Source organism: Sebastes umbrosus, chromosome 3 (assembly GCF_015220745.1).
Source record: "Sebastes umbrosus isolate fSebUmb1 chromosome 3, fSebUmb1.pri, whole genome shotgun sequence".
In the NCBI taxonomy this organism is placed as follows: domain Eukaryota; kingdom Metazoa; phylum Chordata; class Actinopteri; order Perciformes; family Sebastidae; genus Sebastes; species Sebastes umbrosus.
In genome coordinates, this window is record NC_051271.1 from 8747556 (window position 1) to 8764974 (window position 17419).

A 17419-nucleotide genomic window follows, 5' to 3' on the forward strand; every position below is an offset into this window, starting at 1 on the left:
GGGGGAAGTCAAGGGTTAAAGAAGTTTCCCACCACTGCAGAAAGACCTTTGTCCTTTTCAGTCATCTCGCCAAATCCCACAACTGCAGTGAACTCCCCCCTCTTCATTCACTTTCTCCTGCATGCTGCGAAGCCGACACATTTCACCTTTGCATACATGTAAAAGCACATACATGTATGTGTTCAAACACACACACACTTCCTCTCATCGCACTTGGAACTTTTGGCAGAAAGATCACACTTTGTCTTCCACGGGGAGCCTAACTTTGGATACACTCAACACAAACCACCTTTGTTGACATTTTCACTCGCCGTAAGATAAAAGACCAATAGTAGGATACGGGCCATCAGAGCTTGATGAAGCAAACTGAGATAACGTTTAGTCTCAGTTGACATTATCTTCGTTCTCCGGGTGAATCCTCCCTCTTGTTTATCAAGATATGAGACTCCGCTGTGGTTCCTTTCTCCAAGAAACTGATGGGAAAATCATGTCCCTTATCTTGGCCGTGGAAATAAAGAAACGGAGTAATGTAGGAAAAAACCCTGCCATGTCAGCGTGAGCCATTTTCTCAGCGTCATCAATCAGACGTGATCTGGAAAAATGAAGGATTAAATACTTTATCGGATACTTAATTTAACAGACCTGCAATGCAACTTTCTTACTCAAGAAAAAAACTCAATGTGAATTTGATTGGTCCGTCTTTCTGCAATCTGTTTATATTCACACCCAGACGTGTTTTAATGAAGAAGAAGAGGTTCATGTGAGGTGAGATTTTCTCCACATTCTCTTCTAATGATGTTTGGCCCACTTGTTGGCAGATAGTGGACATACTGGAAAAACAATAATTGTTATTTTGTGTGTGTGTGTGTGTGTGTGTGTGTGTGTGTGTGTGTGTGTGTGTGTGTGTGTGTGTGGACAGACAGATGGCCATTTTGTGCCGCAGTACTGCCATCTGCTGAAATGAGTAGATGAGGGGGCAGAGGGATTCTTGTGCGAGGGTGTGAGTCTGTCTGAAGTCAGCATGTGTGCAAAATGAAAAGTAAGATGGTGCAGTCTTGTTCCTTATGTTACACCAAATACAACTGATTACTCTGTTGAGTGTGTGTCCTCTACTCTGCGATGATGTAGCAGCTTTTGGCCATTAACATCACCTTACAGCTGGTTTGTTGACTCGCCATGATTTTGTCTCAATTACGTCCTTGTTTTGATCATTACCAGTGCTTTTTCCTAATTAGTTTGGTCATATAGATCAGAAATGTGTTACAGGGCTGTTGCTCCGTGCTCCCAGTAGCTAATGATGGATTTTGTGCAGATTCTGTAGCAATAAACGCAACCATTTGTTTTGGTTGCAAAACTTTGCCAGCTTAGAAGAGTACACCATCGATTTAGCCAACCAATCTCACTCCCAACTCGCCAAGTAGCCTACCACCGCATGGTAAGTGCCCCTCGGCATCGAATACTGATGCGCAAAGACACCCTTTAGCGACTGTATATAACACACCAGGCTTTCAACTGACTCCAATGTGTAAGAGGGGAACCCGGTGCGTCAGTCTCTGATACCGAGGGGGGATCTGACCAAGCTGCGGTATTTGACGAGTTGGGAGTGAGAATGTGTTGATATAGCATTGTGTGCCTACATTACCCACAATGCAACTTGACCGCAGACAGTTCGGTCAGAGTTTTAGGTGGGTTATGCTAGTAGCAGCTAATGTAGCCTCAAGCCCCTAGCAGAGATGAGGAGCGGGTTACAGAGATCTATAAGATCAGATCAGATGAGAAAAAGCCAAAAAGGCTTTATGCAACTTTTTTCCCCATATGCAGTAGGACTACCCAACACCTGTAAACAGATGTTGATCTGTAAAATCCCCTTTAAGTATAAACTCTGCACAGAGGCTGGTCTAATTGTGTTGAGGAGATTTTCTCTATCAAAGATCTAAAGATAACAGATCCTTAGATCGGATCTTGCAAAGCTAAAATACAAAGCTCTGGGTAGTTGGCACTATGAAACCACTCAAAGCAAAGATTATCCTTCTAACATAGATTTTGTGTAGTACATCAAAATCTTGGAGTTTTTACCATAAATAAAAAATCAATCCTGACAATACAAATGCATGACTTCAAAAATATGTTTTGAAGTGACGTAAATTAAAATCACAATCTCACTCCGGCAGGACAGTTGGTGTAGAAACATCATGGTCCACTGTGCTGGGATGAAGTGATGCTGAAGTGCAGTTCCAGTGGCATTTACTCTGTTTCCAGGCTGTCAGCTCGGTAGATGATCAACTGTGCAAGCTCTCATCTCTATTTCAGCTGGGAAGCTCTCCGATCATACAAAAGCATCACAGTGTAAAGGAAAAAAAACCTGGCATCTACTGCTTAACACTGGTTCGATGCCGGCAGAAGAGAAGTAATACCTTTTCTGGTAATAATCCTCATTACCTCTATTGCGCTTAACCTTTCTCACCTCACAGATGAATGTTTAAGATTAGCCGAGTAAGCCGTGTGCAGACGTGCTGCTCATCTAACTGATTGATCCCTCAGTTGGGAATGTACTGGCAGCTTTTATTGAAGGATACTCACTCACGTCTTAACTTTTCAATAGCTGGACCAGACTTTAAAAGCGCTCAGAAACAGAGACTGGATCTTGTGTCCTAACCGAGGTTTGCTGTGATAATTTAGGGATTAAGAGAGTATCCCTGCAGCTGCGTGGTTTACGGGCAATTAGCTTCTTCGAGGAACACCATCATCTGTTGCTGAAAAGCCTTGGCAGTGGAGCCTGGAGGAGCTTTGGGTGAACTTTCACCTCCAGCCTTGATGGCGTGAAGTGCTTTGTGATGCTACGCAGCCGACTGCAAACGTCACCATCAGTCAGCAGAAGAGGAGGCAGATGGAGGAGGCATACTTACAAGTGAAGATTTGGGGGAAAAGGGCGAGTTGCCTCGGATGAGTTACTCTGTGTTAAACTAAAATTCAGTATTAGCTGGAAGTACTTCAAACAAACACATTTTGAATGTAAGACCAGTTCAAAAAAGACGATGGTTCATGATCTGTAGCAGTCTGCTTCCCTGTCTCTGCACATGGAAGGTTTCCATTATAGATAATTAGCATCATAACTGGGTTAGATGTTTCTGGAAGACATACAGCGGCCGCACAACGAGTGTAATCACAGAGCTCCTTTCTCGTCCTCTCTGCGTTTTTGGCGTTGAGTCATCCCCGTCCCTCACCCCCGCAGATGCAGCGAGGGGCCAGGGATTCCCCAGAAGGCCGTTCCCTGGGAGTCGCTGTGTTTATTGTTCATCTGGGGAAGGCTATGACTCCATAACATCAACGGAAATAGAGAGTACATGCTGTAGTGTGTGTGTGTGTGTGTGCATCGTGTGCAAGTTTGTGAGATTAGCTCTGTAGTAAAGAACTTAACAGCAGCTGCAACAAGCTGGGAAATATCCAGAGGCTTTTTTCTTATTAAATACTGGAAACAAGAGAGAGAGACAGAAAATGGAGATGAGTTCTACTTGCAGTGAGATATACAACAACCACGAGAAGGAAACCCTTTGTAAGTATCTGTTTGGTTGTCTTTGTGTCTATACGGGACTGTTTTAGACCGTCACTCTGCAGAAGCAAGAGGGACAACTGGTTTCCATTAAGGCCAATCAAGTCAAGGCATGATGTATCCTCCTCAGACGGGGATGTTGAAAATGGATGCCCCTTTTCTGTCTTTTTTTATTTTATGGCAAACCTCATTGTTTACTTGAAACTGAAATCTGCTTGCTGAACGCTATTTCACACCCTTGTGTAATTCTCTTAAAGAAACAAGTTGTCGCCTCAGTGTCGCTGTGGTTTAATGTTAAAAGAAACAACGCTTTTATGGTAGTTAGAAAGCAGTACTCATTTTCATCATTGATGCTAGATGTCATTATTTAGCAGTCCAGCTGGGAAAGCTCTGGTGGCTTAAAAGAGACACACAAAAAAAAAGACGCCGTAGGCAAACACTTCCCCATAAACAAACGCTCAGACCACAAAATCTGTTCAGTTTATCCTCTTTGTGGTCGTCATTATGCAAACAACACATAGTTTTTTACTCTGGTAAGAAGCTGATGAAAAGGCTGAGTTATTGTAACCTTGAGGTAAAATGCTCAAGCTGGGATCCGAGGGGGAATAAACCTGGAGGAGTGAAGCATTTTACTGTCAACACATGAAGTAGCTGAAGATATATACACAGATTAATACATTACTGTTAATGTATGTGTAGTGATTTCAGTCAGAGAGGGGGAGGTTTTGGAGTCTTGGAGGCCACTTTAGGGTGTTGAGATAAACCATCCTCACTCATCTCACACACATGCTGTCTCCATTTGCACCACAGGGGAGCAGAGCAACCACAGTAAAAAAAAAACACAACAGGAAGTCTCCAGCAGACCCAGCTATCCTCCCTATAGACATCCAGGCGAAGCCAGATGTTCTTTCTCTTTCCCTTGTCCCTCTTGCTCCTGACTCTTCCAACCACCATCACCCCCTCCTCCTTCTCTTTCTCCTCCTTCATCTCTATTTTTCTTTGCCTCCTCTTTTCCTTTCTGCCCTTCCTCCAGCTCCCTCTCTCTTGGGGAGGATGTGTCACCGAGTCACTCGGTCAGCTGAGTCATGGAGGTGACTCTTTTAATCAGCTCCATATGTGCGCTGCCCTGATTTGGTGGTCTTCAGCAATCAGCCCTGACCCGCGGGCCAATCACAGAGCTCCCCCCTCCGACGGTGCTCCCGGCATGCCACGTCATCACCGCATATTAGACTTCAGTAACCCACATGATTTGATGCTGTTTTGAGCTGAAAGGGCCACTGTGTTTCAAAAGAAAAAAAATGATGAAACACAACTAGAATCCCTAAATTTGAGGTTCGCAGAGCAGCGGTTAACTAATGACTTCACTGCAAGAAAATCCGACTTTTTTAATTAAAATGTGGAGGGGCATTTTAATGGGATATGTCACTCGTACAGCACTTTTCTTAAGTTGTTTTCTGGAATCTGTCAGTTCTTTTATGGTTGTATATAATCATAGACTATCTAAGAAGTGGACGTAGTCACCGTGACGTCACCCATTGGTTTGTGGACTGCCGTTTTGAAGCCTCGGATTTGGCATTTTAGCCGTCGTCATCTTGGTTTTTGGCAGTTTTGGGATACATGTTGGGTTTTTGCAAGTGACACGAGAGGGTGGAGCTAAGTACAACCAAACTCTGACGAACCAAAAATGTTATAATTAACTTTCATGAACTGAAAGAACACTGGGAAAGGGTTAAAGTTGTAAGACGAAAATACGGACAACTCCCAGACCTAACAACCCTGTGGTAGCGACCTGTCAATCACAAAGTAGCCACGCCTTAAAGCATACCCTGCTTTATGATCTATTTGATGCTAAATGGGACCATAATTTACTATATGAACATCATACTGTACTGAAGAAGACTTGAAACTAGAGATTGAGACCATAAACTCATGTTTACAATGTCTACTGATGTAAATCAAGTGAGAAGTAGGGTCATTTTCTCATGGACTTCTATACATTCAGACTTTTTGCAACCAGTGGAGTCGCCCCCTGCCGGCTGTTAGAAAGAATGCAAGTTTAAGACGCTTCCTCATTAGCTTCACTTTTCAAACCCGGAGGTAGCCCGCTGTGTATAATGTAAACAGTGAGCTTGTATGGTGCACATGAAAATTGAGTATTGCGTGTCCCCTGCCTTACACAGTTAATCAAGCTCGGATTCTAATTGAATTTATTTGCCATAAATCTTTTGCTCAAAGCTGCTTTTTAGGCTCTCGGGGAGGCTATTAAAATAACCCTCCTAACACGCAGCAGACCTCTCCTTTAATCTTTGGTTCCCACAAGAGGAAATGGTAACTTCAGTCACTAGTGGGTCATGAGTTTCACTGACAACATTGTTTATTGTTTAGTGAGAGCAATATGGAAAATGTTTGCTTTGCTGAAAAGAGATATACAGCGGGAATGTGTCCGAATGCTTTACCCAGAATCCCCCAAAAAAGGCTGTTCTTCAGGATTGCAGGACAGGAAAAACATTTACTTTTTGTCCTGTTTCCACACAGGAGATGATAGATTTAGGATCTAAAGAAAAAAGAATTTGCTGAGAGAAAGACCATTGACTGAATTGCATTTCTGCAGTGAATCTATCAACGGTAACCTGATAAAATATGGACAAGATGGAGCGATGATAAAAACTGATGAAGGCACATCAAAATGTTTGTTATGAAGCCAAGAGGTTGTGGATTGCTGTTCATACACAGTCCTCAAGAGAAATGATCGCCTTGTAGACCGGGTTATGTTACTGACTTGGGATCAGTTTGTCAATCTGGACAGTTAATCTCCACCAAGAGTCAGTTGTGTAAAATGATTATTCAGAGTTCAATAGCACATGAGACCTATAAGACCTGTAAATGGAAACTTATAACAATGTTCCGACAGATTACCTGATATAAACAAATAGACGGATGCATTCATGCTTCCGTACATTTACGTTCACATCAAAAAACACAGCCAAGTGTGACATTCAGCTCCAGCTTTGACAGGAAGGAAACATTTTCTGCTGAATGTTATGAAAATCTCTCTCAGGCCTTCAATCGTGTATGCTGATGGAAAAAAATAGTTGAGCCATATCAACAAAGGAACAAATGAATCACTCTCTCCTTCCAGTAAGTCGGGATCAAATCCATTTTATAACCAGCATCTTTCTTTAATCATAAACTATTCTTAGACAACATCTTTTTAACATGTCGACTACATTTTGCAGTCAGCGGGTTGGCTGATCGGTGATAAGTGCACATCTCTCTGTTGTGGCTGAACTGGAACACAGGAAGCGGCACATATTTTCAGAGAACATTTGGGTTTTGGAACCGCTTTCATCTGTTTTGCAGCCAACATCGACTTCACTGCAGCTTGATTCGCTCAAGTTGTTGTGAGTATTTGATATTCCTGTAAGCTGAGTGGTGGCAGCGCACCAACAAAATATAGATAGAGAAAGCACAACAGCAGCACAGTAAAACCATCGATGTCCCTTAAAGGTACAGTGTGTAGGATTTGGAGACATCTAGTGGTGTGGTTGCAGATTGCAACCAACTGAGTACCCCTCCGCTCACTCCTCCCTTTCCAAGATAACGCGAGTCAGTGAGTGCAAAACCGTGGTAACGCCGTTCGCCTCACTCAGAGCCCATCCTTACCATAATAACGCTACTTTAAGAGCAACGGAAGTCAGGCGGTGGCAGACGGTTCCACAGTTTTGCACTCTGCGGCTCACATTACCGCAGTTTCACAAGCGTGTCAGAGAACAACGGTGGCCTTCAGGTAACGTTAAAAACCCGAATGGCTCTCTCTAGAGCCAGTGTTTGGTTTGTCCGTTCTGGGCTACTGTAGAAACATGGCGGAGCAACATGGCGGACTCCGTTAAGAGGACAAGCTCCCTATGTAGAAGGGCTCATTCTAAGCTAACAAAAACACAACGATTCGTAGTTTCAGGTGATTATACACTAATGAAAACATAGTTTTGAATATTATATTCCGTTTCTGCTAATAGATCCCCCGAAATCTTACACTACTGTTCCTTTAAATATGAGGCTAAAGCCTGGAGAAAGTTTGCTTAGCTTTGCATAAATACTGGAAACAGGAGGCAACAGTTAGCCTGGTATGAGTTTCTCCAAACGTAAAATCCCTGGAATCTTTTTCAACGTGAGGTTGCCAGGCAACCAGCACATACTAGTTACTAGTCACTACACCCGGCCAAGAAATAGTCCACAACCCATAAAACCACAAATTGTCATTATTTAGTGAGCTTTAGAGGTGCTGGTAGGAGAGGGTTTTTTTAACTTTGGAGACTATTTCCTCCTGCTTCACAAGGCTTATTGAAAGAGGCTGGGACACATGCAGGTCTTGAGCTATGTTGTATGACACATGCACAGTGTAACTGGAGCTGCGGTCGAACGTTGCTATTGGCTCAATTTCAGCGAGTGCAGACTGCGCATGTGTTATACCCCAATAATATGATACGATGATGACACGTGACATCTCCTCTTTTCACCCCCCCCTTGCTGTTTCCAGTCATTCACCTGATGGCTCTAGCTTGATATCTAGTGTAAGGATATGAGGGTGTTATCAATCTTCTGAGCTAAATCTGGACAAGAAAACAAAGTGTATTTCCAAAAATGTCCCGCTATGCCTTTAAAGATGTTTTTTTTCTTTTTCTTTTCTAAACTTAGAGTTGTTCTGTGTTAGTCATGGCTTTAGTCATGAGTCAACCACATTTTTGAGGGATGGAGACATTTGTGAGAGAAAGACAGACAGAGAGAGAGAGGAAGGAGAGCCTGAAGGATTGAAGGAGGGAGATGAACAAATGCTTTCAGTGCGGACACACACACACACACACACACACACACACACACACACACACACACACACGTACGTATATATATAATCCAATACTCTCCTCTGTGAAACAAAGCAGTGGGAGGATGAGAGAGCAGATGGACACACACAAGGACAGGGAAGTAAGAAGGATATTGCCTCTTGCCTTGTGCAAACACACACACACACACACACAGGAAATAATGAAAATAAATGTTCCTGTATTTTGACATAAACAAACTCTCCCACTGTCTTTCATTCGGATTAAACTACACCCACACACACACACACACACACACACACACACACACACACACACACACACACACACACACACACACAGCTTGTATCTCTAGTGGGTTTACTTAATCGCACGTGGTCAGAGATAGCCTGCTGTATCCACAATGTTCTCCATTCACTTTCTCTGAATGAGGGGTGTGACTCCCCAGCCACTTGGGATGGCGGTCATGTGACCTGGCTGTGGGTGTGGCCAGAGGGGGGGGGGGCAGCAGCACCAGCACCAGCAGCAGTGATCCAGCCTCACCAGCTGGAGCTGTGATTGAGAGAGGAAGAGAGTGCAGGAGAGGAAGAGAGAGAAAAGAGAAGGAGAGGAAAGGGTTGGGTGAGTTGTCGATTTTTTTGTGTCTGCGGCGTGCTTTTCTGTCTTACGAGGAGAGCTGTGAATCTTGGCCGAGAGGAGATAAAGGGGAGGGGGAGGTGAGAGAGAAACAGAAGGAGGGAGAGGTGATCTGGTGCTCTGAGGCTGTTGATGTCAAAGTTAGTTAGCCAGGTGTCTGGTGTGTGCTGTGTGAAGTTTTGAGGCGGAGAGGTGGAGTGTGTTTTTGGCAGGAGATCTGTAGAAAAACTCATAATTTAGCGTGCAGGCCTTGTACTTTCTCATTTCTTCTATTTTTTCTCTGTCCTTTCCCATTGTTCAGGGAGAGTTTGGGGGGTCAGCACTACCACTCTTTCACTCCTCCCCTCCTCTCTCCTTTTCTTACTCCCTTTCCCCTCCCATTGTGTCTTCAGCTCTGGAGCATGCATGGATAATCAATCTGCCATAATGGGGGGACAGAGTGTTGACCAATCAGGATAGACCACCATTACTCTTTAAGGTCTCCGGGGCTCTCTCTCTCTCTCTCTCTCTCCCTCCCTCCCTCTCTCTCTCTCTAGTCATGTTTTCTCCTCCAGCGTCACGTCAGGCAGAGTTTCCAGCCTGACTTTGATCCAGTGCAGTGGATTAGCCAGGCACTGATGGAGCCAAGCTGTTTCGACGTGATTTAGTTTTTTGACGATCCCTTGTGTCTGCTTTCTCCGGAGAGTTTGTTGCCAAGTTGAAGGAGAGTTGAGGAGTCGAACAGGTCATATTTTCAGTTTTGCTTTTCCACAGGGAATAGTAAGAACTCATCTCTTCCCTCTCTAACTCTTCTTCTTCTTCTGGGAAGAACATCAAGTAGTCACTTAGCTTTTATCTTTCATGTTTTCAGTCAGTGCGTCACATGGTCTACTTTTACCCAGCATGCAGTACGATGGCTGAATAGTTGCTTTGTTGGATGCTGCACAAGTGAAGTGAGATGTTGTAGATGTCCTTGCTTTGCACCTACCAGCCACATTGTATCTCATGAAAAATGATTTGACCTTGTACATTAAGACTACTGCATGAATAAAACGCACTCCCTCAAGTAAGAGCGCCCCAGAAGAACGTTATTGAATTAAGAAATTCATTTATTTTCCCACAGTATAGTCAGCCTGCAGTGTCCGTGAGCTGGAGCTTATAGCACACAATACATTTGATACCAGCAAACCGCTAATGCTGCCTCATATCTGATTTACATTAAGCATTATTACAATATGCTTCACAATAGGCGCCAGTTAAAGCCACTCAGCCAGTGTTTAATCAGAAGCAATTCAATACCACAGATAAACATTTCATTAGGATTGTTTGGCACCAGCGGCGTGAAATAAATTCACACAGAAGTTTTTTTCTTGCTGTTATCTATTACTTGATATCATACCAGTCCAGTCCTGTCAGAGAAAACTGAAATGCCAAAAAGAGATTTTGCGCTGCAGGTGCTGATTCTTCAAAAGGGAAATCCACCGCTGTATAGATTTAACATGTTGTTCCCATCATGTTGGAGAGTTTCGTACACTTTCGTCCCGTGTTTTTGCACCCAAGAATTTGCCCTGAAGGCAGCCGAGTTGGGAGGAGGAGAGGCATGAACATGTTTAACTGTAAACAACCAGACTGTTTGTCTGAAAATATCCGTTCCCACATTACAGTATGTCTTCCTAGTCCTCCGGCTAATTGTATCCACATGTGGTATAATCTCATGTGGTCTTGTCTTCTTTTCCTGTTCCATCCAGTGAGTGAAGGATGTAGTTGGTATGTGACGTTACTCTTTTTTGGTTTCAGCGTATGGAAGTAGAAAATGATGGCCTTTTTGTGAAATGCAACAACTCGTCTGGCAGTGTGTTTCACTCTAGCTGCCCGCGGTGGGAGGATGTTTTCTGTTCTACATCTATGTCACAGGGGGGAGGAAGTCAGATATGTCATGTCCTGTTAGAGGTGACAGGTTGTGAAGAGGTGGAGAGGTGGAGGGGAGGGTGGTATAAACCAGTCTGTGCCAGTATTATGCCTCAAGCAAGGCATTATGGGTCATCCGTAACTGTGTTTTTGATTCTGGGATGATAACAGGAATTGCTTGCACAAATATTGTTATTAATATTAGAATTAGGGCTGAACGATATTGAAAAAATATCTAATTGCGATTATGTTGGCTGATATTGCAATTGTGATATAATTCTCATTTTCAGTGAATAACATATTAAAAGGATTATGGGAGAGCTGCAACGATTAATTGATTAGTTATCAATTATTAAATTAATCAGCAACTGGTTTCTTTTCTCCTCTACGACAGTAAACTGAATATCTTTGAGTTGTGGACAAAACAAGACATTTGAGGACGTAATCTTGGGCTTTGGGAAACACTGATCGACATTTCTTATAATTTTCTGACATTTTATAGACCAAACAACTAATCGATTAATCAAGAAAATAATCAATAGATTAATTGACAATAAAAATAATCGTTAGTTGCAGCCCTAGATTATGGTCTTAAGAGTATGATGTGAAGATCAGGACATCTATGTAGCATGGCAAAATTTAATTTAAAATGGTATTTTGACACACATTTCACCCTTGACTTATGATTTTGATACAAATTTTGATTAATTGTGCAGTCCTAATTAGAATCAATTTCCAAAATGTGTTATTTTATACTATACAGAGGTCTATACAAAGACGTTTAGGCATCTTAGACCACATGCAGCACACCAATCATTCTTGTATCCTGTGTTTCTCTTCACAGTTGGATTCAAACACGTGGTTCTAAAGTAAAAGCAAATGGTGAACTAATAAAGAGAGCTAATTAGCGGTGCATTTTATAGACAACATAATGGTGTGTCTCAGAGAAAAACTTCAAGTGCAGAAGTCGGCTGTGAACAGCGCGATGCTTCTCATGTCTTCTCCTCCAGCCAAATATTCAGCCGCCCCCTTTCCCGCCTTTCCGGTTGTGTGATTTACTGCACCGTTGGTTTGTCCTTTACCATTTACCAGTTCCCCTACTGCAGCTGTGGATAGGTCTGCGGCTGGACCCTCCTAGTTTCCCTCTATGTTTCTCAGAAATGGGCTTTTGGTTACGCCTGTGGTCAGTTAGCCAATAGTCCTGAGAGCTGCAGAACAGCAGTAGAACAGCAGGCTCTTACAGTTGTACTCGGCACCACAATGACCGCCCTGCTGCGTTGGGCTTTGCTTTCTCCTTCTCTCAGTCTCTGCTTACATCCATCGATCCTGTCGCTGTTTTTATAGTATTTATCTCACATCTCATCTCTCCGCTGTCATGCCCTTTACCTCAGTGACCCTCCCTCCACACCTCTTTCTCTCCGTCTCTTCTCACTCTTTAAATCTTTTTTGAGGCGTTTTGGGACAGGTCATTATCTACTCTACCAGAAGTTTCCGTGTGGAGAGCTGTATTTCAACACCATCTGCTTTGCTCCACGTCAGGCCAGGGGTCACATTCTCCGTGGGCCGGCACCAGTGACAAGGCTGAAAGATGATGTGGGCCAGTAGCATTCTTCAGACCCTTTTTCTGAAGTGCCGACGTCTGTTTGTGTCAGCCGTAGCCGTCATCGACCTCACCGAACCTCATCGTTTTACATGGCAGGGAGTTGTTATGATGGAGAATAAGGCAGGGTTTTTTTTAACCGCCACGTTCCTTTGGTTTCAAAGTATGGATGGGGGGATTGAGTGAGAGGGATTTCCTCTTGGATGTACATGGCAGCCCACTGAACCTATATCCTCTATCCAGCTCCCTTCTGTCGACCTCACTCTGTCACTACCTACTGTAGACACAGCGTGTTATCTCCCTCAAACAGTGTAGCATAAAGCTTGTGGCCTCTGCTCCTTTTAAAAACATGCATATGCTTGACATTGAAGTCAACACACCAGGCAAAGACTGGCAAATCCTTTCATAGAGATTTAAGAGAGACTTGTGTTTTTGAAACATATTTCAGTATTGTGACTGGCCCAATATCAGACCTTTTATAGGGTGTAGACGAAATAATATTAACACTTCTTGGAATGGGAAAAGGACATTTAAGGTAGCGCAGTAAATCTGAACTCTAAGCGCTGCCAGAGAATATTATATCATGTGTTTGAGTTCGTGTGTTTGGCCTACGCTGTCTTATTCATATTCATGTCGGAGACTACAGTCAAAATACTTTCGCTCTCCTCTGACTAATGCATCGGATGATTTGGTCACAGTTGATACAACATCATGTCTTGTGTTTCTTCGAAGACTTGTATGCCACGTCTCAATATACTGTAGCTGACAAATGCTGCTACTTGGTGTGTAGCAGTGTTTGTAGCATGGGTTGTATATAAGAAGTGGACATAGTAACCGTGACATCACCCATTGGTTTGTGGACTGCCGTTTCGATGCCTTGATTTCAGCATTTTGGCCATGGCCATCTTGGTTTTTGGCTGTCACCATCTTGTTTTTGTGCAACTAGAAGTGACACGAGAGGGTGGAGCTAAGACACAACCAAATACTGGATTTTCAGGCAACAAAGTGTTAAAATGAACTTTCATGAACTGAAAACACACTGTCAAAGGGTTAAAGTTGTAAGACGAAAACACGGACAACTCCCAGACCGGACAGCGCTGTGGTAGCGACCTGTCAATCACAAGGAAGCCACGCCCTACAGCATCCCCTGCTTTATGATCTATTTGACTCTAAATGGGACCATAATTTACTAAATGAACATCACGCTGTATTGAAGAAGACTTGAAACTAGCGATTGAGACCATAAACTCAAGTTTACAATGTTTACTGAGGTAATACATCAAGTGAGAAGTAGTAGGTTCATTTTCTTATAGACTTCTATACAATCAGACGTTTCTTTGTTGTCGGTGAAGCTTTTTTTGCAAATTCAGTCTACAAGCCTTTAAGGGAAAAAAGACATACTGACATTACTTAGAGGAGTTTATTTTCCGTCCAGCTATCATTTTTGGACGATCAGGAGTCTATTTTTATGGCTCATGTTGTCTTTTTGAATCAAGCTCTTTTTGTGAAACATGTACTTATCTGAACCTTTGTCTCTGCAGAGCACAGCTAGTGATGCACTCTGGGTTTAAGCCATCCATACGCTCTGCATAACAGATTGTGTGTCTTGTTGTCACAGTTGGGGGTTGAGTTCCACGAGTTAGTGTCATTACTCATTATCAGGAAAATAAGCAATTAAAGTAGAGCTGGAAATGATAGTGATGTTTTTATAGTGCTTGTTTCCCAATATGAAATGCTGTATTTCTCATTTGAGACTCTGGCTTAAAAAGCAAATTCTTTACCCGACCGTACCAATAAAACTACTCCATAAAATTTTTAGATGATATTAAATTGTGCATATGTTAATTCTGTATTCCTGTGACACACTTATGACTGTCAGTCAACTCTTGTGCGTAAGTCTTCTTCTTTCTGGACCCTCCGTCCGTCTCATGCAGACTTCAGCAGGCATAAAACTTTACGATCTCTTCCTCTTTAGAGGGAGCCACCAAAGGGCCAGTGGAAATGTCATCTCCGGTTTATAAAAGAGAGAGAGAAAACATGCTTGCATAGACACACAGGAAAGGGAAATATCCAACTGCACCAGGGCAGAGACTCACCTCATGAGAGCCATGTTTTATAGAAAAATAAGAGAGCTTTCAAATAGCAGACAGTGTTTAAGAGCTGTCGGTAACGGTGTGTGAGTAGAAGACCAGACATGATACCTTCTTTTTCCCGAAGCACAACCCCCTCAGGAGTGACTGGACAGCTTGTGAACATATGCTTAGACAGACTGAAGGCAGGGAGGGGAAGAAAACCAGGTATCTTGTTCGGCAAGCATCGCTGGAAAAATGCACTTGTACAAGACGTTTTTAAAAGTGAAATATAAACATGGAAAAAGTTTGGTAGATTTCCACAAAAATCAAGTTAAATTTGAAAGACTGAATCACTGAATTTGATTACTGATTTGTCAGTCGCTGTAAGCCCCATAGATTTGGGTCAATAGGGCCTTATACACCCACTAGTAGGTTTTGTCATCTAATCACATGGTAGATCACCGAAAGAAGGTATAAAAGATCACGACAGCGACCTCTAGCGACCGTAGTAATAAAAGACAGGAGCAGAAGCGGAAGTCAGGTGCTGTAGTATAGACAGCGTGAAACTCCATATGTGGTGTAGGTTGGTGGCTCGTGTTGTTGTCTTTCTTAACAAGCGTTAAGTTTAACTTTCACTTTTGAAACATTGTTTTTTTTAAGCCAAAACACAATATTTTTCCCTAAACGTAAGTGTTTTTGTTGCCTAAACCTAAAAAAGCCTTTTTATTTGTGTTCAAAACGTGATGTTTCATTCAGTTTCGCATTAGAGCGTGTTGCTTTTAAGTTTTGCGGTCACATTTACAATGTAGTAGGCCCCTACTGACCCACATCTATGGTGCTTAAAGCGTTCAATAATGCACATTTAATTGCCTGATAACAGTCGAATCGGATGGCATAGTGAGGTAAAATAATAGTGTGTGGATAAGCTTCTGAAAGACAACACAAATTACGTTATTTACGTTATTTTATACAGGACAAAAGTGATAAACTGTACAGTCTTGAAGAGAGAGAGTGCTCCAATAGATTCAGTGGAAAACATTATAGCCCGATGCAGCATAATTTATTTTTGTTAACCCTGAAAGCAGCATAGCTCAGTGGAGACCAGAAAACACAAAACTGCTCTCGGGCAGCATTCTTGTCCGGCCTCAGCCTTCACAGAGAAGTAATACATCATGTTAATATTTCAAGAGGTATGTGACATGTAAATATTTAGCTGACGGATATCAATGACCACCATCCTGAAGCATCGAACCCACTTCCTTACACTGACCTGTAATGTTACCCTCCTGGAAAACCAACACAAAGTGTTCCCCTTCGATCAGATACTACTTTTCCATTTTGCTGTAACAGAGAATCCCCTTCCCGCTCTGGGACTCACACATAACTCAACACTCCCCTCTCCAGCCTTTCATTAAAATCCCATCAGGCACATCACATCCAACTCTACATTTAATATTCACTGAGTGAATGTGCCAATGCCAGAAACAAAGCCTTCATTGTCTTCTTGAGAGGCCTCTTAAAAACCAAAGAAATTCAGCTTCCTTCGATCCACAAGCACCACTTCACCACTTGTCAGCCCTGCTTTATATTATATGAGAAAGTAGGTTTTAGTGTGTTATTGTTCTGACAGTATTAGTATGGTAAATACCCTGCAGAAAGGGAAAGAAAAACAGGGGGTGAAGGACAAAAAAGGAAATCAGTAAACTGATTCGTGGCATGCACAACAACATGTAATGAGCCAAACTGTTGAAATGAGTGTGTTTGAAGACTGACCTTCTACATACGGAACTGGTCTTTATTAGTTTTCAGTTCTGTATTCAGAAGAACAGTTCATCTCACAAGTTTTGCCTACAGTATTACTGTGCATGTTATACTCATGCTGATGTTTTACTCCACCTCTAACGATGAATTGTTTGGAAAATCCTGCTGCTGTCATGCAGGATACAGTTGCAGGGAAATGAGAACTCCACAATACGACTATTTTCTTGTGTTATCTGTAGCTGGCACATGGGATTGAACTTTATTTCATTGTGGCTGACTATGCACTGGTTGTGTGCATTACGTAGGGCATCATAAGGTATAAAGGTGAAAAGTAGCCCCTGGGAAACTAAATAAAAGAGTAATAGTTCATTGAAGGAGCACTCCAGTGATTTTGTATTCCATAAAGTTGAGGGACTTACAACGAGAGACAGATTTAAAGAATTGTCAAAATTGAAGCAACACAGGCCGAGATATCCTGACTTTTAGTCCTCAGTATATGGGTCATGATCCAAAATACTGGATCCTACAATTTCCATAATGCAGCTTGGTAGCATTTTTCATTATATCCTCCCTATCAGGTAAAAGTCCACTAGGGCTGGGCGATATGGCCAAAATCTTCTATCATGGTATAGGTCATTTCATATCATGATAACGGTATATATCACGATATAGCATGTTTTCTGGTAATTCAATAAATAAATAGTCTATATGAAATAACCATGTGGTAAAGCCTCTTTTTGTATATACTCCTGTGTGAATAAAATACTTGACAAATGAAAGCATTTTCTAATTTTAAGAACTTGCAAGTGCAAACGAACATAACAGTTTTAAGTGAAATAATAGAGAAAAAAGAAAAAAATATAGGCCTAGCCTATATCGCGATGGAAACAATATGGAAAATATATATGATAGACATTTTTATAGCATTTTGACGATATATATCGTCATATTGCCCAGCCCTAATGTCCACATCTTTCAAACTCCATGCCCCAAACACAGGCTTTCTGTTAAATAACGGATGTCTCCAAACTCACATCCTCAGTTTTATTTTCTCAGACTTGACAAAGCTCCC

General features: G+C 42.3%; 1 protein-coding gene across 6 annotated transcripts in view; it reads left to right on the plus strand.

Annotated features, from left to right (window-relative positions):
- The window catches only part of sept9b (septin 9b), a 91853-nt gene that overhangs the window by 47729 nt on the left and 26705 nt on the right, over positions 1-17419 (plus strand). The window contains exon 1 of one of the 6 annotated variants that reach the window (XM_037764426.1): positions 3412-3553. The exons of 4 other annotated variants lie outside the window; for them this stretch is intronic. In XM_037764426.1, coding sequence (XP_037620354.1) covers positions 3496-3553 — 58 coding nt within the window. In that variant the 5' untranslated portion in view covers positions 3412-3495. Of the gene's footprint in view, positions 1-3411; positions 3554-8839; positions 9013-17419 lie in introns of those variants that run through there. One more of the 6 variants, XM_037764429.1, reaches the window with a different exon arrangement.